The sequence below is a fragment of the Halichoeres trimaculatus genome, unplaced genomic scaffold (genome assembly GCF_033239565.1).
Source record: "Halichoeres trimaculatus isolate MK-OKI-2021-1 unplaced genomic scaffold, fHalTri1.1 fHalTri1_scaffold_20, whole genome shotgun sequence".
Lineage (NCBI taxonomy): Eukaryota > Metazoa > Chordata > Actinopteri > Labriformes > Labridae > Halichoeres > Halichoeres trimaculatus.
The window spans coordinates 4,014,569-4,040,001 of record NW_027437198.1 but is presented as its reverse complement, the minus strand read 5'-3'; the positions used below and the strand labels follow the sequence as shown (position 1 = coordinate 4,040,001).

Genomic DNA, 25,433 nt, shown 5'->3' with positions numbered 1-25,433 from the left:
TGTAACCTCCCAGGAGCTTTTAACCTTCCTTCAAGTGTCCAACAATGTCTATTACTGCAATGAGCACATTGGTATAAAATTGTTAGTAAAGCACATGTACATAAGCTATTCTAACAGTTTCCATATCTTTAGGAGACCTGTCAGTTATGGGCCGTTGAGTCCTAAATTTTCAAGCTTTATGTCATACAACTCCCTGCTCTTACATCTGTAGGTCTCTATTCAAGTCAATGTGTTAGCTCCCACGGGCTCCATTGCATTCCCTCTGCAGGTTGGAGCCCTCCAGACCAGATATGCAAGCCTTCTTATATGGCAAAATAAGTGGGACAGGAAGTCAAGCATGACTCCAGATTGTATCCAGCTTAACTCTAACAATAAATGGACAGAGTGAGGGGAACAAGGCTCGAGACTTTACAGCCTAACATGAATCAGGAAAGGCTCATTATTGGCCCAGGAGGTGCTGGAACTCCTTGACCTCATGACTCCAGCGGTCTAGAACAGGGATCCTTAAACTTTCTTAAAACCTCACACCCCTTCCAGATGTGACATTTTTCCAAGGACCCTCTCATTATCATAACAGTGATTAGCATAATGTTAATACTATGTAATAATGAAGAATAGAATAGAATAGAACTTTATTGTCATTGTAACAAGTACAACGAAATTGAAGTCACAGCATCAATCAAAAAAATCAAAAGTAAGAAAGTGTATATCATGTGCAAAAAGGTCCATAAGAAAACAGATGATGATCTTCCAATGTGGTGTTGGTGTCTGGTGTTAGCTCTGTTAGCCATGTCTGTGACTAGTATGATGCTACTCTACCCTCTGGTATTCCCTCTGTTGGTTAGCACAGCTAGCTCCACCATCTTATTGGAGATAGATCTTATGTTCCCAACAACGCTGGATGGAAAGACAGGTCCATGTCGTTACTTCTTAGCTCACACCTGAGAACCAGCACATCATCCTCACCTCCTTCTCCTCACCTTGTGGGAAATATCAGGCCTTACACCAGTTAGCATTAACATGCTACAGGCTGCTAACAGCTGAGGTCACATGTAAACAATGCAGCCACGGTTCTATGTAGGATCTCCAGACAAACACAGGAGAAAAAGTAGTAAAAATTTCACTAAAGCCACAAAAAGTTTGGTGTCCATGACCAACAAATGAGCCATACAAAGAGACGAAAAAGAGACAAAAAAGAGACAAAAAATTACAAAAAAAAAAAAAAAAAACGGACAAAGAGAGAGCTGCTGCAAAAGGCAGCCACAGCCGACAGAGCGGCGCCTGGCCAAAAACCAAAGAACTATGTATAGTACCTTGAAAGGATAGAATTGGGCTACTTTCATACTTTCCAAGTCATTCATTTTGTAAACTTTGAGAAAATCTTGGCTTAAAGGTGTTTTTCTTTTTTTTTTTTTTTTTTCTATCATTGTGCTTTAAACTTAGTGATAGACATGTCACGCTAATATAAGATTTGATCAGAATTGATCAGGGAATTTAGACAGCACTACAAAATGGTGTATTCACCATAAAGTGGATAGGGAGAGATTTCAGACACAGCCATGGACTTTGAGGTGTGCTCCTGGTAAGTGTGTCAGTGCTTGGAGCTGTGCTGCTGTCACATTAGCCACGGTTACATGAGGAGTTTTTCGTCTTTCAGAATGGAATCTTTCTGAATGACTTTTCCGAAAACAATAGTATACATGGAAAGGAATATTCCTATCTCTGGTCTACATGCGCCGCTGTAATCAAACAGAATAGTCAATGGGGCATGCGCTGAAAAACATAAACATCACAAGATTTATCAAAGCTGGAGGACGACAGTTTGTTTATCACGGTGTTGCAATACTCTGTTTTGCGAGTTTGTCGTCCGTCCAGTCTTGATATTATGTTCATTTCTTTCAAAGTTTGGATCAAAAACAAACTTCCCGCAGCAGTCCAGTGCTGATGGCTTGCCGCCATTTTTAAAGTTGAGGAACGTCTCTAGAAACGTCTTACGTCATATCTGAGCATGCGCTGAAAGAACGTACCCTGAGAACTTTGCGTTTGAGTGGATACATGATACCTCAATCGGTTTGGGGAAAGGAATATTCCACCCCTGTGAAACCGATTAAATCTCCATTCCGATTGGCACTTTTCTTTCATAATGAGGTGTTTACAAAGGTTACATTCTTTCCGTTTGAGCAAATAAACCGAATGCAAGCGGCATATTTGGGTCCATGTAAACGTGGCTAGTGTTCAGGGCGTGGGCTCTCTGTTGTGGACCATAATGGGGACTCAAATGGATTGGGGATTCAAGACTTGACTCAAACTCCAGCTTTAGTGACCTGACTGCATGAACCAGTGAGTAGCGTCGTACTGGAATGGGGGCACATCTGCCTGACCCTATCTGTGTTGGACATAAAGCTATCTGCTGGTATCTGTATCTTGTTATCGTTTAGCCGTGGCTTCCAGTGGCGAACCGTGAGTACTACAGCTGGGCCTTCACCTCAGCCCTCACAGCCCAGAAAAGAAATCATCGCGGAAAAAAGTGGTTAACAAAAAACATTTTCATTGAATAAATAAATAAAAATAAAAAAGAGGCTTTACATAAAACAATGACTAACATTATTAAGTGAGTTTACAAAACTTACTAAAATAACCTAAAATGATGAAGAAAATGTCTTTAGTTTTTATCTTCGTCAATCTGTGTCAAACATAAACTCGTTACTTTTACCCATCGAGAGTACTGACAGGCTGCCAACACTCCTGAATGTGGAGGGAGTCTCCCATTTTTTAAACCCCTTCTCCTGCTGTTCTCCTGGCTTGTGATTTCTCCTGATTGTCCCCCCACTTTAAGTATGATCCTGTGATCGCTAATATTTTTTGAAAGTGAATCAAGTCCTGTACTTGGGCATTATATCGAAAACTCAAAAACCATCCACCCCCTCTCTCTTAGTTGGTTTGATCCAAAGACGCTGCAGGAGACCTCAGAGACAGAGACAGATAACGGTGCTGCACTTGTTGATGAAGAGTCTACCAGAGCCTTTGCTGTTTTCTATCTTTCTTTTTTGGTGTTGACATGTCGTGAGTTAAACTAACGTAGCTCTGCTCTAACGCAGCATCTTCTTCAATCAGGAGAGTCTAGAGCAGCGGGAATTATATAGTTAGAAGGCTGAGTTTAAAATAGTGAAACTTGTGTCGTTGTGAAGTTCTGTCTTCGGTGTGTGATGCACATACGCGCTGCGTGTGTACACGACAGCGCTCTCTCTTTAGAACAGGGGAGAGTACAGATGGAGGAGACTGACTGAGCCAGTGGAAGAGAGGGAGCATTCAAACCACAATGTCTTACGCAGTGCCCGTGATAGATGAAGTATTAAGACATAAGCACTCGCACGACCAGATGAAATTTTTACTCGCACACGCTGAAAAAATGCTAACAAGCTAGCCACAACTTCGCTCTCGTCTTCTGCCATTCCTTTCACCGTTCTCACCACTCTGCCCACTGTTCGGACTTCACGAAGGCCTATGCTCTTCTGTTTTTGTCCCGCCCCAAAAAAAAAACAAATCGTGATTGGTCAATTTTCCTGTCTCTCACCAAACCAAAACACAGCCTGGCCTTCATGAAGTCCTAACCACTTAACGAGCCAGCAAACCGGGCTCTGATAGAGATAACATGTTTCAAGACAGTAACCCTTTCATTGCTGAAGTGAACTTTGCAGTACACTTAATTTCAAAACTTACATGGTGTATTAAATGTATTTTATTCAACTAAATGAGAAATTATATATATTTATATAGATATATGATACATATATTTTTGGTCCAGATTTTTTAAGGCCTTCTCTGAAGGCCTAGAAGTCCCTGAAGGTTCCCCACTGGTGGCTTCTGACTGCAGCTTTATCAGGGTGAAAGAGATCAGATCTCACTGAAGATTACAAGACTGGCTGAAAATGTGGACAAGAATGCAACCACCAGATTGGACTGTTTGTTATCCTGATAGCTGGTTTGGACAGATTGCATTTTAATGCCAGGTGTAGATAAGTGGTTTGCTTTACCTTACAGTGTGTCTTTACTCTTAGGCTCACCTTTTCCTCTCTGTTTCTCTCTCTCTTTTTTTTTTTACTCTACTAGTGATTCTCTCTTCTCACATTAAAATACCTTTTTAATGCAGCCTCCAATCTTTTTTTCATAACCATCATTCCTCTGCTCCCCGTGCTTTGTTCTTTCATTTCCTCCCTTGTTCCCTTGTTTAATCTCTGCTCCCTCCCCCCTCCTCCCTCCCTCCCTTAGAGCTAGTCAGTAGTCAGACATTATTTCATTTCACAAAGGGTCCATCTGACATGCGCGCGCGCACACACACACACACACACACACACACACACACACACACACACACACAAACAAACACAGACATTGAGCTGATAACTGTCACTCATAAATCACAAGCCCCAAGGCCTCGGCTCATAATCACATTCTCAATCAGTTGCAATATTGTCTTCTATTTCTCTATCTCTCCCTCTCTCTCTCTCTCTCTCTCACACACACACACACACACACACACAAAGGAGACCACACAGCGACAGATAACTTGGTCTTGGACAAAAGCTACAGCTGAAAAAAGTATAAAATACAAGTTAAAATTGAACAGTCTGGTCTTTCGCTCACAGTGGTTGTGGTGTTTTTGTGTAAGAACACTTTGACATTTAAGTAAAGCACACACACATACACACACACACTCTTCAACCAATCTGCTACAAGCCCTGGAGCTACACCATGCCTCAGTGTTTACACAGCAATTAACAGCACAGCAAAGGTGTCTGTAATTTGCGATTTTCACTGTTCTGTTACTGAGCTAACCAACGAGAGCCACATGTGTTTTTTTTTTTTTTCACGCGGCACAAAGTCTCTCATCACTGCTTTAAATAGTCCTCAGCCTTTTCCTCCACCAGTGACTAGACACAGAAACTTGTGCTCCATTTCCACCGACTGATTTGATGCTAATTAATTTGATGTCCCTTGTCAAGCAGCAGACCTAGTTAATGGAAGTGTGCCCTTAAAAGCTGTGGCACAGACAACGATGGTTAGTGACCTTTTGGTGCCCAGGGAGTGAAGGTGACAAGTGTCTGTCCGTCATCTGGTGCATTGGCTCTAATCCCTACTACCTGTTCAGCAATAGAATAGAATACAATATAAAAAAGTCCATCAGAGACGACAGCTTGTCCATCATTCTCCAGTCAGCCTCCACCTCCACAGAGTCCAGGACTGAGCTGGACTTCTTCATCAGTCTGTTCGGTCTCCGTCTCCTGTCTTTTATAACTTTTCACCTCAACCCACTGCTATTTTGGGATGTGACAGCCCTTAACATATCACAACAATAAATACTACGCACTGATCAAAATAAACTCAGCAAATCTTCATCATCAACGACATTTTGCCTGAAAAAGACAATTTTTCAGGTTACAATTTCAGTAGCTTTCTCATTTTTAAATTTGTTGATATTAAATCATCTCTCATGTGTACTGGACAGCCTCTCAAAACTTTCACAGTTTTCAGTTAGTTTATAAAAGGTCATTAAAAAACACTGAGACCATAATCAAAGGCCAGTTGCAATAAATGTTCCTTTTTCAACTTGGAATTTCAGTGGCTTTGTCTTTTTTTAATTTATGATCAAGAAATCACCTCTAATGTGTCCTGGACATCCTCAACTTTTACAGAAAAAAGGCGGACATTAAAACTGAAACTGTCATCATCCCGGTATAAACAATACGTGATGCAGGATAGGGGAGACTGGGGACAGTTGCAACAAGGGACAGTTGCAACAAGGGACAGTTGCAACAAGCCTTATTTCTCCAATCAGAAACGTGCTAGAGTGATGACACTCACACTGCACATGCTCAGTTAGACCCTCTACCCACCAAGAAGAGAGAGGCCATATTGAGCATCTGGTCCTGCTTCTATCAAGTCAAGTTGTTTTGGAGGTATGAAAGTAGCTTTTTTCATGAGCTGTTTTTTTGTCATACTGTCCTGACCTTGCGTATGAATGAAGCCAAACCTATCTAGTTTGAATCACTGTTTGTTGACTATTAAATGACATGGTGAGCATGTGTTAATGTCAATGTGGCTAGCTAGCACATGTCGTTTTGTCATGACTGGTACCACGGGGACAGTTGCAACTGTTGCAACTGTCCCCATGCTATTAGGTTAGTCATATTAGAAGAGACCACCCAACCATATTTTTTAAGATTTTTATTGCTCATGATGAACGGAATGGGCAATCATATGGAGAAACTAACGCTATTGATAAACAGAATAATTTCCCAAATAACTTGTTAGGCAAAAATGAGCAATTAGTTATTGTTGTATGTTGTTTGTGTCATATAAACTTGTCATATAGTAAATGAATCATCTAAATAGAGAAACTGAAAAAAAATAAAAATAAAAATAAATATTTCATTCTTTTTGTCCCAAAATGCAATATTGAGTTTTTATAGCTTCAGTAATATCTGCACATTGACTCAAGGTAGGCCATTTTTTTAAAACAAAACAAAACTAATTAAATACCTTAAAGCTGTACAGAAAAGAAATTTGAATTTGAGCCCACTCTGGATCGTAACATTAGTATTTGTCCAATTTAGACAAAACACTGACGGTAATTAGTGAAAAATTAATGATTTTTTTTTTTGTTGCAACCGTCCCTGGTCTGTGTTGCAACTGTCCCCAGGTTTGGGGTCAGTTGCAACGTCTGAATTCCTCTATTCAAATTAATATTGTGATTAATATGTTATATGTAGCCATCTTTAAATGGCATGGGCATTTAGCAGACAGATGTAGGTTTAATATGTAAAGATTTGGTGAGACTAGTCCAAATATTCTCTGAGTAACTGAGAGTAATGTAAAAAGTGTTGCAACTGTCCCCAGTCTCCCCTACCTCAGGTTGAACTTATCATTTCAGTGAGTGACTAAAAACAGCAGCTTGGAATTGGAGTTTTCTGTCTGCGTCTTTACTCTCACCAGCACAGGGCGCTGCTCCCAAAGACGCCAAGCATTTCTGAAGGTATTTAGGTCAGATACTCACACGTACATCGGCTGCACTGTTAAGTGACATTACTGTCAGACAACAACAGTAACAGCCACACTTTAAATGGAAGATATCGAGCCTGTAGTCCACAGAGCGGATCGTGGCAGCATCAGATTTACTAATGTGCGGGACCGCCAGACGCGCGTCATATCTATGATACGCCATAGCTGATCAGACGTTTCATAGTTTTCCTAATGTTTATACGCCAGGAAAACAGAGATCATAATGATTGTTCATCAGTCCAAGTTAAGTCTGAACTCTCTGTAGACATTTTTTTCATTTTTTTCATTTTTTCATTCATTCAGACATTCATTTCATGAGAAATACAATGTGTGTTGGGAGCGCGTGACAAAAGACCCAAAAGAGTGACTGTCACGCTCAATGCATGACACTTGAGAGCCCTGCATTCCTGTCTAGTGTTAGCCCTGTTAGCCATGTCTGCCATGGCTGGCTTGTCCATCTTATTGGAGATAGATCTTGCATTCCTCATAACCATGGATGGAAGCACAGGTCAATGTGGTCACTTCTTAGCTTGCACTGCAGCATCAGTACAGCATCCTCGCCTCCCTCTCTTCAGCTCGCAGAGAACACCAGCCCTAGCAGCAGTCATCATTGACATGCTACAGGCTGCTAACAGATGAAATTTTGTGCGTAAACAATGCAACAGTGATTACACACAAGATCTCCAGACACACAGAGGAGCTAAAAAAAAAGAAAACAACAACAATAAAAAAAGAAAACAACAACAATAAAAAAACAAACAAACAAAAACTAAAACAAAATAACAACAACAACAACAAAGAACCCAGAGTATATAAGTATATAAAACTAATAAGAAAGAACTAAACTCATAAAACTCATAACACAAATAAAAAAACGGTCTCGCTACACGGTTTTACGACGCTGGTTATCAACCTCATAAGTGGATCCAGCTTGGCAATGAGCGCGTGCACGCATATAAGGCGGAGCCCGCTGCATCTGACCAATTGCGAACATGGAGCAGTCTGGAGCATCAGAGCAGGCCGGAGAGAGATGGACCTAATTTATTTCTTAGATGAATTTATTCATTTGTTCATTCCTATCGTGTTCATTTTTTTGTGTGATATGTAGCCCACATGAGCCCTACATGAATTCCTGTCACAATTTTAAATGGACCTGAGCTTGTATAGCAGTTTTCTAGTCATGGACTATTCGAAGCTGCTTTACACCACAGGTCACACTTACCACACTCACATTCACTCACTGATGGATCCAATCTTTACTATGGTAGCTATCCATCAGTACATCTAACACAGTCACGCCCTTTCATGCCCATTCACACACCACTGACGCAGCAGTGGGAGCAACTTGGTGTGCTAAGTGTCTTGCCCAAGGACACATCGCCATGTATCGCCCAGAGCTGGGCTTGAACCTCCAACCTTCCGATCACCGACCATGCGCATTCTCCAACTGCACCACCGATGCAATAAAGATGAGCAATATCTTATTGCTTTCATTGCATTCATGGAACAGAAGCCTACCAACCCCTCCCTGGAAAACCGGTAACTTTCATAAAGGTGATCATCCGAAAAAGAGAGTGGGTTGGTGCAGTCCCTGAAAACTCTCATGCGCCGGAATGCTCCTTGGACAATGCCAGCTCCGATGTCCATGGGATCCTCTAAGAACAGACAAGCCATTTTTTCGCGAGGGCTCATTGGTCGGTGGGCGGGGTTTTTATAGCGAGTTCAATCTGGAACCTAACCTGCCCCGGAGCAGGTTAGCCGTTCAGCGTATGTTGCCATGGAGACTTGCCTCGCCGAGGAGTGATCCCGTGTTGTAGAACAGGGAATCCGGAACCTATCCTCAAAGCTACCTCGCTAGGCAGTAATCCTGCTTCGTAGAACAGGGCCCAGGTCTCAGGAGGTGAAGTGCTTTCACCTGTACGTTATTTCTCAGGGTTGTTTTGGACTCAAAGGCACATATCGCCAGTTTGGAGTGATTTTGACTTTCATTTAACAACTGCTGTGTCCCTAGTCTTAAAACAGAACACAGTCTGAAGTCACTATCAGTAATGTAAACCACTGGTTTCTGAAGTAGTAAATTGAATAGCAACGATTGCATAACAGTGTCGAAAAAGCTGACTAATTATCTGAGGGGATGGGCTATCATTACATAAACATATGACACGTGGGTCATTATTATCATTACCTGTTTCCATCTGTTGTCTTGTAAATTGTGCTGTAACATTGAGCACTTTTTGGTATAAATGGGGATTTCCTGGGTTCTGACGACAGCTCATAGTAGACATTCAAGGAACTCACTTTGTTGCACTTTTTCCTCATTTTCATGTTAAACAACAGAAATTTCCGTCAGATTGAAATCTAACCTCTTTGGTTCAACATGATCAACCAATTAGTTAAATCACAATTCACATGACTGGCAAACAACTCACACAGTCATATACAAGCTGAACAGAGTCTTGCTTCATTATCTCCAACACAACACTACATGCCCATTAAAACTAAAGCTCAATACGTCAGTGTTTATTCCACACAGACATTTGGAGGCTATGAACTTTAATTTTAGGTAACAGATATTAAACCAAAGGTTAATTAACCCATTAATTTTATCTTAAAAAGAACACCAACTACAACTCTCAACAGCTGTTAGTTCAGCGAAACAAAAGGCTTTACCTCTAGATATAAAATCTTATGTTAGTTTACTGTTTACTCTATAAAACACTTGCTGCTTTGAGATAAAATATCAGTCCTCTGAATAAATGCTTAAAAATATTAAGTCTTTTCTGTTAACTTTGCTTGACATATACACAACATAATTAATAAAAGCATGCAAAGCTAAAGCTAAACCAAAGGCCAGTGGCTCCTTATTTTTAGGCCAATAGACGTGTACAAACATGTGAAACTTGAACACATGTTGCAGAGATAGCATGTGTGAAAGAACACAAATACCAGACTTGTGGGTGTTTTTTGCAGAATAGCTCAAGTGTTGATGGTATTCTGTCCAAATGGTGAATGAATAGCAAAAAAGCTCTCAGGATTGCCACCATCGCAGCAACCCTCCACTCCATTCTCCTGTTCTAACTCAAGCGGTAAAAGCTCCTTGCACATGCTCTTCTGTTGTCTTGAGAGGATTCTTGTTTCTCCCTGCACTCTGCCACTCACTTAAGCTGAATCCGGACATGAGCCTCAGCCCATCAAATCCCTCTGGGCAATGCAATCGTAATCCCACTGCTGTATAGCATACGCACTGATCCTTGAAAGCACAAGATACACCAAGCTACATCACCAATAGGGCTTCTTCCTCCAAATATGTGCGTGCACTGAGCTGTGACCTTTGTGTATTCAGGATCTAAAGCTGATCCAGGGTGTTATGAACAACCTGAGCCAAGGTGTACTGTTAAAAATGTAAGGCTGAATGTCACCCTCACTCACTAATGGCGAGTGGTAACCTTGTGCAAGACAAAAGTTTATTACAACCACTTTACAGAAAGAGACTGCAAATCTTGAAGTGCTTTACAGAGGGTGCGAGAAGAACAAAGAAGACAATAAGTTAATGAATATCTCAAAACAGAGAATGGATCAACTGATGATAAAGACATCAATGTAAAAGACAGGAAATGTGATGCTCACCTGTCCAACCAACAGATCAACCATCTCAACAACTAATCAACCAATTCACACACCAACAGATCAACCAACTCAACAACTAATCAACCAATTCACACACCAACAGATCAACCAACTCAACAACTAATCAACCAATTCACACACCAATGGATCAACTGACAACCAATTATCTAACCAAAAACCAAGAATCAAATACAAGACAACTCACCACATGACCATCAAACTAACCAACTTATCAATCAATCAACCAACCAACCGACTGAGCAATTGATGAACAACTGAACAACCATGAGCCAAAAGCAACCAAACATCAAACCAATAAAATGACAAACCAATCAACGAATGAGTCAAGTGAGTGACCAAAGTGATGACCAAACAACAGAGAACCACAAAGCAACCAATCAACCAACTTATCAACTGGCTGACCGATCAACCATCCCAGGATTTAACAGATAAACCAACTGACCAATCAACTTGCAAACCAACTGAGTGATTAACTAACTGACTGAATGGTTGACTAACAGAAGACCAGAACTTACCAAGCAACAAACTAACTAACCAGCTTACAGACTAACTAATTTAACTAACCAAAAACCAAGCATAAAAATCTAGTCAACCAACTAACCAAATGACTGACAACTAAAAACCTACTAACCACCTTACTGACCAATCAACCAACTGACCGACCAAATGGTGGACCAATGGATGACAAACAACCAAAGGGCTGATTGATGACCGTCCAACTGTTTGACAGACACACCATCAGACCAACCATCAAACAACTAATGGACCAAGCAACCAACTGCCCAATGAACTGACTGCTTGGCCTGGTCAGCTGACTGATGGCCAACTAACTAACCAATGAATTCATCAATTCACTAAAATAGTGCAGGTGAAGATCAATCTCTATATTACAGAGAACTATTTTCAATCCAACATGCATAAACTTACACAACATAAAGTGACACTAAAACAGTACTTTCAACGCGGGAAAACTTTAGAGCAACCTGACACTTCAAGTGTTAACACCTGAATGGGCCATGATGCTTACTATTCACACTCTTAAAGTTCTGTACTGTTTTTTTTAAATATAGAACTGTTAGACTGAACTATAATCCTGCCTGTATGAAGAACCTCTTATTTTCTTCTTTGTTTTCTTTCAGGAATCAATCAGGGCAGCTGCTATAGAATCAACCACTTCCCTGATGACAACGACTACGACACAGACAGCTCTGAATACCTGCTGCGTAAGTGCTCCTCACTCGTCCTTTTTTGTCTGGCGTTGAAAAAGTTTGGGTCTTTTATTCCTCCTGGCATGCAGGAAATTTACTGTCCTTCAACTTCTTAGTCCTCTGCTGTGAGAGCAGCCTTCAAACAGGGGATGCTTTTGAAAAGGAATTGATAAAATGCAGATCAGAGAAGGCTTTTGAGAAAGAAACAGTTGTCAGTAACACATTCAGGGCAGAGTTTAAAACATAATTGAGGCTGCATGGGGTCTAATCTGATGATATAGACATTAATTTGTCATGTACATAATAAGAAATGTCTTATCTTTTTTCTTTATCACTTTTTTGTGATAAATGTCTTGTTATAAAACAGGAAAACTAAATTCACTTGGCCAACACGACTGCAAGGTGCTACATTCATTAGTCATATTCACACACTCTCTGAGAGTTTCAATTGACTCTAACACTTAAGAAAATCTTTCTTTTCTTGCAAATCAATAAATCACCCACAAGAAGTAGCTGGATTTTTTCCTCGAACATAATAAGGGTTCATTATTTCTTCCCATGAAGACTAAAAACTGTTAAAAGGCCATGTTTTATTGTTTCAATTTCTTAGTCGTTTTGATACATCCTTGATCAGCAGGTAAAAGGTGCACATTTACAATAAAATGCAGCCATGATAAAGGCTGTATGCAGTGGATGATGGGAATCAAAGAGTAAATATTAATATGTGTGTGTGGGTTTCCTGTACACGTCAACGTGTACACGCAGACTCTCCGTCTGCCCCTAAATGTACTGCACAGTACAAAAAGGCCAGGACATTATCTGTGACATCTTCATGAGTGAACTTGATGTTGTTATCCACTGTGTTGATGTGGTTGTGAGGGCCTCTATGTCATGTGTAAGGATTCTGAACCAGGCATGGTCCACATACCCAAACCAGCGGCTGGGTACTGTTACCTTAAAGAGGTTCCTCCACGGGTTGGTCACTACAGGTGATACAGGTGAACCCAAGGCGCATCTGTGTTTCTGTATGTAGTGGCGCTGGAAATCAGTTTAACTGAGACAGAGACTACACTTACATGCACACCATATTCCTGTATTAATCAGAGTAATGTAAACACCTTATTTCAATCGTCATAATCCAATCAAGCTCATTGTCTAATTATTAAAAACCTGAATAGGACCCCTGGCATATGCCTGTATCATATATTTAATGGGTCATGTAAACGTGTTATTTGAAGTATGCTTCCAAGTGAGCTACTAAAAGGATTACTTTTTTACTTTTTTAGACCATACACTTCATGGGTGAGGAGTTACGACGGCGTATTAGGGCCACTAAAAAAATAAATACATAAATACATTTTCGAGAAAAAAACTTCAACATTTTTGAGTTTCTAAAATTGCAAATTTACGACTTTCGAAACTCAAAAATTTGCAAGTTCATTAAGTGGAAAATGTATGACTTAATAAACTAGTAAATTTGCGAGTTAATAAAGTCACAAATTTGGCCCTAATACGCCGTTGTAGTTGCTTCACTGCAAGATGGACTGAATTGTAAGCCTCATAAGATTGTAATTTTGAGATGATCTCAGCAATAAGGAGATACCAGTGGTTTTAGCCCAGAGTCATTGCATTCTTACAGGCTCTGAAAAGACGTTGTCGTGCCATGGGGCTGTTCAGAAGAAAGCAGCACACTGGACTTGAGGAGGTGTTTGTTTTAATCCTACAAGAAGTTTAACGCAGCGGGCAGATACGGGAATATAGAATAGAACTTTATTAGTCATTGCAACTAGTACAACGAAATTGCAAACATATTGCAAACATATAGATGGTTCTCCGAGCTATACAGACCCCCTGGTGGTTCAACAGGACACGAACGAAAGAGTGAATCATTGCACTTTCCTCCTCAGGAGCATTTTATCAAAGGAATGAAAAAAAAGTAAACAGCCGATCTTGCCATTCTGCAGCGGAGACCAGAGCAATCGATTCCAGTTTACAGTCCACTCTGATTTCTCAGTAGATCTCAGATGAACAAATAGATCGTGCAAAGACACATGAAAACATCTGACATCTCCCATATCTGTCACAAAACAACCTTCAATTTTACATTTTTTCCAACTTAGCTTTTTTCAGCTTATCTGCATCCCTCAGGTGTGGCATCCCCTGAGCCTGTGCATCAACTAACACCCGGGACTTGTCATAAACCAGTAAATTTGTGACTTTACAAAGTTGTAAAATTAAAGCAAGCCTCTTGGACAATTTGGAGGAAATGTCAATACATTATGTGCAAAAGTGTGCCCCTAGATGACGTCTTGTCATGATGCTACTACTGCTATGGTGTTTTCGGGATATGTTGGATTAACATGTAAATGGGAATATTTCGGTAGCTCAGCACTCAAAGAAGCATTTTTAGGAATATTACTTTATTCAGAATATGGACCTTAATGGGAATATGGTCTGCATGTAAATGTTGTCGGAGATTCAGTAAAGAACAGATCAGCTTTATCCTTGAAACTTTTTCGTTTTTTTCCCTTCCCTGTGAAGGGTAACAGTAACAGCTTCCTGGTTTCAGTCATCTCTGGCTCCATGGTGCTTCGATAGCTGAGCAGCTAGCTGATGTGAGAGGGGTAGTGGGGAAGGACGAGGTGGGACCATAGGCATGACGGTGCGAAGCGAGGGAGACTGATTGGATGGACTCATGGACCAATCCCAACCGCTCATGCCATCCGCAGTTCGGATTGGTCAACTAGTATGCAGCTTTGCAGCGGATACATTGAATGGATTTTTTTCGTCCTTTTGGTCTTTATATTGTGTAGATTGGACCATAGGACCATAACAGCCCTATAAACGGTGTTATTAAGATGTACAAAGCTTCCGAATCGTACACTATAGCTTTAAGGGACCCTCAAAGTTGATGAATGGGCAGGTTGTCTTTTAAGAGTTGTCTTTTGTAAGATGTGATAAAGAGTGTTAGTCAAATATTACATTGTTTGGACGACATACATATCCAAATGACCATAAAGTTCCATTTTATTATGTAAAGATGCAAACTACACAACCATACATGCCTCAATTAGAAGGAAGATCAACTCTATTGGATTCCTTGCTCCTAAAATGTAGATTTAACCATTGAAACCATGAATTTAGGTCATATAGGAGACAAGATATGGAGGAATTAGTTTTTGAAAGAGGCCATATTTAAAAATCCAAGATGGCTGCCACAACGATCTCAGAAAAAAATGGCAACATTGGTTTTCTGATTTGTTACGTTAGATGAGAGATGAAACATTTTCCCAACTCTTCTCAGCCCAGTTGTCCTGTTTTTTCAGTCTACAGAATCTCATGAACCGTCTTCTTTTAAGAGAACAAGATGATTTTCTGTGGGAAGTAGCAGAACTGAAACAGACAAGGCATCCACATAGGTTTTGATTAGTTTCATATAAAATGGGGATATTTAATCACCAAAGCACCTTCATTTAAGGGACGGTCAATTCAGTGGCCTCCTAATATTCATGGAAGAACAAAGAAGACTCATCAGACTTTGGCTGAAGTCCAGACTGAGTCCATTAAGCAGGAGGACAGCTGAATACGCTCATCCATTCTAGTTCCTTTCTAAAATGGCACAGTGATTCATTTCTGGGGAGGTGATAGTCAGTGAGAGCTCTTGTTACATCCCACAGCTGATTAGCAAGGCTTTGTCACAACAAGGCCCCAAAGTGTAAAAGATAATGGAGTTCTCTAAAAAGGGTTAGTGGAAGAGGATGAACTAGATACATGAGGCCTGAGCAGGGTAATGGATCATTTAAAAAACAGTGTTACTAAAATACTTAACGTATTCCACCATTAATGCACTGTTTGTATTCTCCTTATAGTTCTATTTGCCATCTACAAAGTTGTTTGTAATGTGATCATTGCTAAAGGGTGACTTGATTAGTCACTTGTGTTAATGGTTTTCTAATTTGCCTCAATTACCTGAGTTTCTACGTTACCTATGCAGAAGCTCAATCTGTGCTGACGGTTAATGCAATCAACCAAAGCAATAAATCTGTAATGTGTTCACAATGCACAACAAAGCATAGCTATCATATGCACAATGCACTGGGAGTGTTCAAAGGCTACTTTTCTTAGCCTCTTTCTGGCTTTGTTCTGGCACATCTTTGAAAGCTGACAATCAAGTCAGAAGAAAACACTGCAAAATGGCTCCTTGCTGTTCTTCTGCATATCATTCTGTCCCCTTTTTTTGTGTAGACTGGGTCACAAGTTAACAGAAACAGAAGAGATAAAATAGTACAAGGTGGCCCAAGTACAAGCCTAGAAACTTGAACAAAAATAAGATAGATAAAATTAGCACAATGATAGGGTCAGGTTTTTTTTTATTGTAGTAAAGGAAAAAAATAAACTCCAGAAAGATAAAACTCAGTCTTCAAAGTAGTTTCTTTTTGTTAGATTTCAGCAAAACTAACTGGATTTATTTGGGAAACTAAATAAACAACTTAAACATTGTTTTGTCATACCCTGTCTGTAGTTGCATGAATAATTTGTTAAGTATTTATCTTTCAGTTGAGATGTTCTTACCTTGGCAGACAAGGGCCAAATGTGCAGCAACAGCTGAAACAATGTGCACGATGATAAACGCGCATCTTATTCAAAAACGCAACACATTCAAAGCAAAACCAACAATGGAATGCGCTGCAAGAAGGTGGAACAACTGCGTTAACATCAATAGCAAGTACCAAAAACTTAAACACACACAACCAGGAAACTCCAAACCAAGTGGCAACCTCCGGTCTGGGAATAGGAGACAATGCTAGAGCTAAAATCTGCTGTTTCTCCAGTGTTCGCTTGAGGCTGGCTCCAGAAGTAGCGGAAGTCACATACACACCAAGCCAAAAAAAGCCATTTTCAAAGCAGAAATTAACCTATTTACAGCCTGGTTCAAAAAATGTCTCCTGTGTGAGTCGCTAATTTCACTAACGGCACTCACTTTACGGGGGTTGAAATTTTCTCTAACTTGGCCGTTAGGAGGATATTAAGATTGCAAGCTCCCCCAATAAGAGGCACAGCTGAGGGTCACGTGACCGACAGGCGCCCTATGGCTGTACGAGAAGCCCTTGCCACTACCAATATGGCCGCTATAGCCAATGTGCTTCATTTTCAGTTTCAGAAACAGACGGGTGACGTCGGCGAGACCACGTCCATGTTTTATACAGTCTATGGTCCAAACACAGAAACGGTGCAAGTTCAGCCTTAAACAGAAGTGCTTCAGGCCTGTGGGGGCTCACTGTGGTACAGCTTACCAGATAAAGAGACAGACAGAGAAAAGCGTGCCTACATATCAACTTTGGCACTACATTCAGGGACTTTTTTTTTAGAACCATATAGTGACTTCTTTTTTTTTTCTTTTTTCAAAAAAAGTAACTAGCAACAATTTTAGCGAATTTCCTTTATTGTTTTCCAGTACCTGTTGCTTCTCGATGAGAGCTGGGGCTACTATGGGCCCCTCTCCTATCCAAAGCAGTCACAGATGGACAAGTCCTACTCACTTGCATCTGCAGACAGAGCAGATGACTGCATGTACATGAACCGAGCATATGTTTGTGTCCTTATGGTCATTTTTGCTAGTCCCAAGCCTGGATGAAGAAGCAGGGTTGATAATGTGACATGAAAACAACAAGGATCGACGGAAGAAAGTTAATTTAAAGTTGTAAACATATATAAGTTCTTGTCTTTTTTTTTTTAAAGCACACTTTCTATCTCTACCACAAACATACAGTCTATGCCCACACTGTTATTCCTCTCTCCTACAGCAGCCATGACTTACTTTTATAATAATCCATTTTCATGTAATTGTTTGTAATTGTTCTGTTTAAGGCCTTGCCCACACGTAGCTGGGTATTTTCAAAAACAAATACCACCCCCCCTCATTTTTGAAAATATTTTAGTCCACACACAGCCAGCAAATGTGCTGATAAGTGCAACTTGAAGCATGCCAAACCCTTATTGGGCAGTGTTTTCTATGCCAGCCAATCAGAATGAGCCCCTGTCAATCAGCTGTTTACTGGCGTCTACACGAAACCATAAAAATATTTGTCCAAGATACCTGGCTACGTGTGGACATGGTCTAAGGCTAAATTTGCTGTGTTCCTGTGTTTACAGTTGTTTCCTGGTTGTGTGTGTTTTTAACTTAAGTTTTGTTTCAGTGCTTGCTGTGTGTTCGATGTTAATGTGGTTGTTTTGCCTCTTGCACATTTGTTTCCCTTGAAGCATGATTCAGTCATTGAAATTGCTTTGGATGTTTGCATTTGCTTTTGAACGTGCAGTGTTTATGAATATGATGCATGTTTATCATTATGTATGCCGTGTTCTCCCATTCATTAAAGTGATACTCCGGGATGGAATTAGTTGGGTCCTATCACAAGGTTTAGGGCAGAAATTACCCCTACAGCAGTGATTTTGTGCAGCAGAAACCCAGAGCGCACGCATCAAACACCCCCTCCCTGCTCCTCTGCCGGTTTCCTCTGCACTCAGGCAGGGCCATATTTTACTTGACCAAAAACACAAATAAACGGACTCCCACAGAAAAAATCTGATATCGGTCTGTATTCACGCTTCATTCAAAGTGAACGGCAGATCGTTCTCACTGTCATAATCACTCATCTATACATTGTTATTGCATAATTCGTCCTAACAGACCACCTGCATTTGTTTATAACTGGCACGCCGCGCGCACAGACTGATACACTAAGCGGCAAGCGCCTCGTAGCCAGCTGTGGCTCTGCAGTGGAGGTAGCACCGTTTTACAACACGATGCGAACTAGAGCCTTATTTAGCTGTGTTTTTGTGTGAAAGTAACGCACTGAAAATTCTCTAAATAAAGCGTGAATGCAGACCCATATCAGATTTTTTCGGTGGGAGTCCGTTTATTTGTGTTTTTGGTCAAGTAAAATATGGCCCCGTCTGAGTGCAGAGGAAACCTGCAGAGGAGCAGGGAAGGGGTGTTTGGTGTGAGCGCCCTGGGCTTCTGCTGCACAAAATCACTGCTGTAGGGGTAATTTCTGCCCTAAACCTTGTGATAGGACCCAACTTGTTCCATCCCGGAGTATCACTTTAAGGTCAAATGAGTCTTGATGGTGGGAATAATGCAAGATTGTTGCACAGTCATGCAAAATATAATTAATAACAGAGTTTTTTTCAAACTTTAAAAATAAACTAAGGTTGGAAATCGAAGGAGTAGTGTGTACAGATATATCTGGTAGAATGTAAGGGGAAATATACCAATATACCTAAATTTTACTTTGACATGGTTTTTGTCCCTCTTGACTTTCCATCTCTGAAAATATCCTCCAGCTCATCCAGGTCACAAACTTTTGTGCCAAAAGAGTTTGCAGCTGAGTTGTGCGGTATTCAAGAGTGACATCAGCTAATCAGGGACATCTACTGTTTTTTCGTTGTTTGATTTTGCATCTCTTAAACCTAATCTGAAGATAATGTTCAGGAAATGGCTCTCAGCTCCTGTAAGTCTCACAATTATCTAAACCCTGAGTCCTAATTCTGCTGTCTCTACAGGCATAGTTCGTGCCTCCAGTGTTTTCCCCATCCTCAGTACCATCCTCCTGATGCTCGGTGGGCTGTGTGCCGGGTTGGGCCGAGTCTACAGCAAGACAAACAACGTCCTCCTCAGCGCTGGAATTCTCTTCGTAGCTGCAGGTGAGTTTGAGCTGGACCTCGCCAACCTTTTCCCTATAGAGAGGAGCAATCACATAAGGCTCTACATGCATCAGGCACAAGTGATGATGACAAATGCCATTTAGAGAATCGATGTGATGAGTGTCTGGTAATCACTGGCTGATGAACACCTTCACACAGTGGGACTTCACAGGTTTCATCACAGCCTCTAGTGAAATCAGGGATGAGTGATGATTGCCCACTTTTGCTTTAGATTGTTCTTTTAATCACATGACCTCATCCCTTTTCCTACTCTCTGTTGTCTGTCTTTTTTTTCTAACCAGGTCTTAGCAACATAATTGGCATCATCGTTTACATATCCAGCAACGCAGGAGACCCCAACGACAAACGTGACGATGACAAGAAGTACACATACTCCTACGGATGGTCCTTCTACTTTGGCGCCCTCTCCTTCATCGTGGCTGAAACAGTGGCTGTCATTGCCATCAACGTCTACATCGAGAAAAACAAGGAGGTTCGCTGGAGAGCACGGCGAGAGTTCATCCGTTCCCTCTCCTCCTCTTCCCCCTACTCCAGAATACCAAGCTTCCGCTACCGCCGGCGGACATCACAAGCTAGCTCCCATTCAACAGAGGCGTCTCGGGAGAACTCACCGGTGACCAACCTGAAAGGAGTGCCATCTTCCAGTGGGCCCCTGGATGAGCTGTCCATGTACGCCCTGGCGAGGGACAGCGTGACGGACAACACTTACAGCCCTGAACACGAGGCAACTGCTGAGTTTCTCCAGGTCCATAACTGTTTCCCCAATGACTTAAAGGACGGGGTGAATCGCAGGACCACACCGGTGTGAGAGGCATGGACTTGTAGTTTAAATGGAAGCAATGAACAAAGAAAAAGCTCATTTGTGCTCAAGCACTGCCATCTAAAAGACTCAGTTTTTGAAGAGACTGCCTTTCTGACTAGACTGAAGAAAAAGAGGGTGTTTTGGATGGAAGCTGAGCCAATAACTGTCATTTATCCGCTTTTGGGGACCATCAGAGCAGAGTAGAGTTGTATTGTCTGTGCTGTAGCTGATATGAAGTTATTGTTATCCTTTAACTGTGGAAATGCTTCAATGAGCAGCGTGTGGATCATAATCTTTGTGTAACTAAACATTGTGGATAAATTGAGACTGACGTGCCAATCAGCAGTTTCCTACCTGTGAGTTATTTAACGAGGTGCTACATGAAACGTTCTGTTTGACTTGAAAGTGTTCCATTTGTGTGAAACTGTGTTTCAGTGTGAGCCTTCCAAAGTTTATTACGTGTCCTGATTAGCAAGATTCTGCCTTATACTCTTATGAGGGCTGTCTTCAAGTAAGGGCCTCTCGCAGCTCGCCCAGTTTTATCTTTTTTGGGGGGTTTGCTGGCGGTGTCTGTTTTGCATTCAAACCAAACTAAAATAAGATTTTCATGCACATGCCCTTAACCCTAACCTTTTGGTAGACTAATTCACTTTGCATTACTCTGACTAATAACTGTGTAGTAGTAGTAGTAATCAATTAATAAAGACTATCTGCGATAATACAGGCGTGTCCCACAACAGGTGGGTCCAAAAGACATAATTAACAACCAAGGTGTAGTTTTTAAACAGATTTTGTGAGGCTCTATTTTTTATGTTATTTTTTTTAATTTTGTTGCAATTAGCCAAAAATGTCAAAGCCAGCTGGCGCTTTATATGGGGGCAGCCCAGAGTCAAAAGCCCAGTTTCCACCAAGCAGTCCGGTTCAGCACTGGTTGGCTTGGTTAAGCCTGGTTCTGTTTGTGCTTTTCACGGCCAACCGTGCCCCTCGTGGCAGGTGGCGTGTAAGCCAGATGCTAATACACAGCACGACACAGTGTGCCCTGCTAATAAAGTCAACAAAGGAGACAAATGTGACACAGTAAACAAAGAGCAACGATGGGAGACATCCAGCAATTTGTCTTCTCTGTGATTGGCATGTGGCTCTTTGTTACAAAGAACAGTCAAGTTTTGTTTCAGAGAAGACTGTGTGCTGCAAGGAGAAATGCAGCTGCTGTTGCACAGGAAGTGACAATTCTTTCGACCAATCAATGGTCTGTAGTGTTGTAGCTCCACCTTTTGGGGGTCGGATTACTTTAGTCTGACACCCCTATGGAAGGGTCCCAAAAAGTGGGACAGCTGATCTTGGTTATTTGGGGATCTGTCCCGCGATTGACCTATAAAAATGCCGTAAAATGAATTCCATGCCAAGACAAACCACACTGAACAGCTTGGTGGAATCTGGGCTAAACTGAACCCACTGAGCAAGGAGACGTTCAAAGGACGTCCTTTCACAGTGCTGATTGTTCCTCCAGACAATTTCTATCTAACGTCTACCAAACGTACATTTATGACGTCCACAGTATCTCCACAACAGGGCTACTAAAAAGAAACCCAAACAAAGAAACATTTTCTGTCCATGTATGGTTTGTAACCTGTGTCCCTGTAGCTCCAAAGCCAAGTCCCTATAAATTGAGCTACTGTTGCTACTGCTGCCACTGAGGCCAGTTTAGTCATTGTTATTGTTTTGGTCCTTCTTCTAGTTTCTGCCAACTTAGCGATTTTGTCCCTATTTTTAGCAACTTTCTGGGCCCCCCAGTGACAAAATTAGAGAAAAGCAACTAGCGACGAATCTAGCGACTTTTCTTGGTGGTTGGCGGCTCCAAGATCATGGGCACTAGGACTTCTCAATTGACAGGTAGGCAGCCACATGCTCAGTCCCCCCCACCTGCTGTACTGTGTAGGGACAGAGTAGCACACACACCACGATCTGGCGACTTTTAGCGACTTTTGGGCGGGCTTATAGCTACTTTTGATGCTGAGGAGTTGGCAACCCTGGTTTCTGTGCATGACTGTAGTCCAGTTTCTGAAGGTGGGAGACTATTCTTCTTCATGGAACATGAAATGAACCGCTACAGGATAACACATCACCATTTGAGAATGGAAACAGGAAATGGAAACAAAGAAAGTATTACTTTTATTCAAAACAAATGTTGAACTTTAGATGTCCAAAGATTACGCTGAACACCTGTTTGCGCAATGAGGAGATACCGTGGATGGCATAAACGGATGTTCAACAGATATAGGAAGAAAGATGTCGTCTGGAGTAACAGTCTGGAGACCAAAATTTGAGGTCCAAAATGATGTTGAAAGGACATCCTGTGAACATCTCTTGGCACATTGGGCTTAGTCACTCACTCCTGCTTAGTCGTCCACTTGATGTCAAAAAATCCAACATTCAAAAGTTAAACTGAATAGCAACGTCCAAGTGGGGCCATGGCTAGACGTCCAAATATTCAGCCTAATTTGAATGTTGTGTAAAAACCCAGAATTGGTCTTGGAACAACAGACGTGATACAGACTTGATCTGCTCCTCCATCGGAAATCTAATGTTTGGTGCGAAGGTTAAAAGAGGTAACAACTTTTCTCAGCACTGCCCTTTACATCATTAAAGCCTTTTGGACAGAGTCAAATTTAACATTTTGTTAACCCATCTTCCTGAAAAATACAGTTTGAGAGTCTTTTTTTCACAAATTGAATTTAATGTATTCAACAAGAAAACCTGCAGTGAGCCAAACGATACAAGGTTTAGTCTCCTTCTAAGTCTCTTCCTAAATCTCATTCTTCTCTGACATTGGTCTTTAGAATACCTCTGTTCAGTGTCCAATCAGTCCTCCATTCATCTTTGTTCCTGTCCCTGTGGCTGTGACAATGAGTCTGAGCATCAACCAAAAAAAGAGTGCCCTGAATGTTCCCCAGTCGGGACTTCCATTCTTACTAAGAGAAGCCCACAGCATCCAGAGTGTTAAACGGATAAGGATCAGATCCAGGCGGAGAGTGTTTGTCTCTCTCACATCCGTTTGTGAGTCCATCTGGTTGCTTTCTCTCTTCTCCCATGTCAAACAGAGGACCCAGACAGGAGCAGAGGGAGCTGTCTGCAACTGGGTCCCTGAAGGATTTGGCTCTATTAACCAGACATTTGTGTGTCCATGTGTGTGTCTGTGTGTGTGTGTGCTCTGTCTTTCAGTTCTCTCAGGAAATACTACGTCATTTAAACAGGTTGAACCCTTTGAGGTCCTCTCTCGGCTTTTTGTGGCAGTCGTGAGAAAACGGACCGGTGATAGAGATTAACCTGTAAAGTAAAATCAAAATGCCATTTCTGTATTTAGCTGTGAGGGTGTGCTTGAAGCTTGCTCTGATAGCCAGCTGGAGTGGGACTTTCTTTTGTCAGTGTGAGGGCTAATCAGTGGATTGGCAAGCTCACACACTCAACCACAGCGTAGTGTTTGATTGTATTTAGTGTGTTTGATATTCCTGTGAAGCTGTATCAGGCTGAGATCATGTAAAGGAAAGCCTTGAGTATGATCTGTTTTGAGTGTAGATCTTACACTTTTATATTACTGTTTGGAAGAAATGTGTTGTTTGTATTGTAAAACTGTAAAGTTGTATATAAAATATAAAATAAAACACTAAATGTGCTAAGACATGTACAGAGAATAATAATGCCTTAATGCTTATGCCAGTGGTTTATCTTATATTCAGTTAGCACGCACAGATTTAGCAGCTCAGTTAAAGAAAACATTAAGGTATTAAAGCTCTGTTTTGTGAGGTGAAGTACGGTAAGTAAAGATACTAAATCTCATTTATGGCTTGTGCCTATATTCAAAGCTTACTTTGGTTGTAATTTTTTGTTTTTGCAGGATTATCGTTTACCATTTGAGTATGGAAGTTGAGAGGAAGGATGCTGTCATTACCTGCGCTGTCTTAAAAAGAACTTAACTTTTAAAAACAAAGGACAAACATATCCATATTTAATTCTTAAACTTGATTGTAGAGTGCCTTTGTTTTATTTCCAATAAATTGTTTTTCCCCAGCTCTATCAAAAAGCACTTTATTTATTGTGAAAAACCTTGTTCTGCTCAAAAATAGGTTAAACTACAACTTCCTTTAAGAACTGTGGAACCAGATCCCTTTTTCACATCGACCAAGATAAAATAAAAGTAGCCTGATGACATGTTGTAAAATTGGGTTGGATTACAGCTTCAAGTGTACTGTAAAAAAAATTCACCGCAACATAACAGTAAAATACTGGCAGCAGAAATGGCCAGTAATTGCCAGTTATTTAACAGTACATGTAATTTATTCTTACAGTATAACTGTGTATTGGATTACAGCATGACTGTAAAATAACAGTAAAATACTGGCAACCCTGCCCCCAGTGTTTACAGTGGAAACTTCAGAGTGATGTATTTAAACATAATCATCTTTTATTGTTAAAACTTCCGAGTATATTTACAGTAATTTGTTTAAGGATGCAACAGTTAGTTGACACAATCCAGTGTTCCCAATAAATAAATGGAACTGTTGGCCCCGCCACAGTCTCATATGGAGAAAAAAATATGATCTGTCATTCTGTCAGACCATTACACAGCTGTTCTTTCTTACTGCCCATGAACAAGCGAGAACAAGAGTGCGTGCAGACTGGTCACGCTCATAGACGTCGCTCTTTGCTTGATACGTTTGGCGCGAACCAGATTCAAGCGACACTGGAGCAGGATGTCTAGCTCTGAGGTAAGTGCAACTTCTTTTTGGGGCAATAGCTCCCATGCTAACTGTGGCTGTGGACACAGTATCTCACAGCGCTGTCTGCCCCCCTTCTCGGGAAGAGGAACAGCTTTCAGTGACGAGAGCAGCCACACTGTTTCATTATCACCGCGCATTCAGAGTCAGTGCAGGCACACAGTACAATCACCTGTTACCATACCAACGAGCTGACGCGTCTTATGATTTCATATT

At 41.1% G+C, this 25,433-nt stretch overlaps 1 protein-coding gene across 1 annotated transcript in view; it reads left to right on the top strand.

The window, feature by feature from the left end:
* The window catches only part of LOC141810170 (voltage-dependent calcium channel gamma-4 subunit-like), a 35,545-nt gene extending 14,091 nt beyond the window's left edge, over positions 1–21,454 (top strand). Inside the window, exons 2-4 of the mRNA XM_074697547.1 lie at positions 11,847–11,930; positions 19,479–19,619; positions 19,922–21,454. Of these exons, the coding sequence (XP_074553648.1) occupies positions 11,847–11,930; positions 19,479–19,619; positions 19,922–20,448 (752 nt within the window). The 3' untranslated portion in view covers positions 20,449–21,454. The remainder of the gene's footprint in view (positions 1–11,846; positions 11,931–19,478; positions 19,620–19,921) is intronic.
* Positions 21,455–25,433: the final 3,979 nt, after the last annotated feature.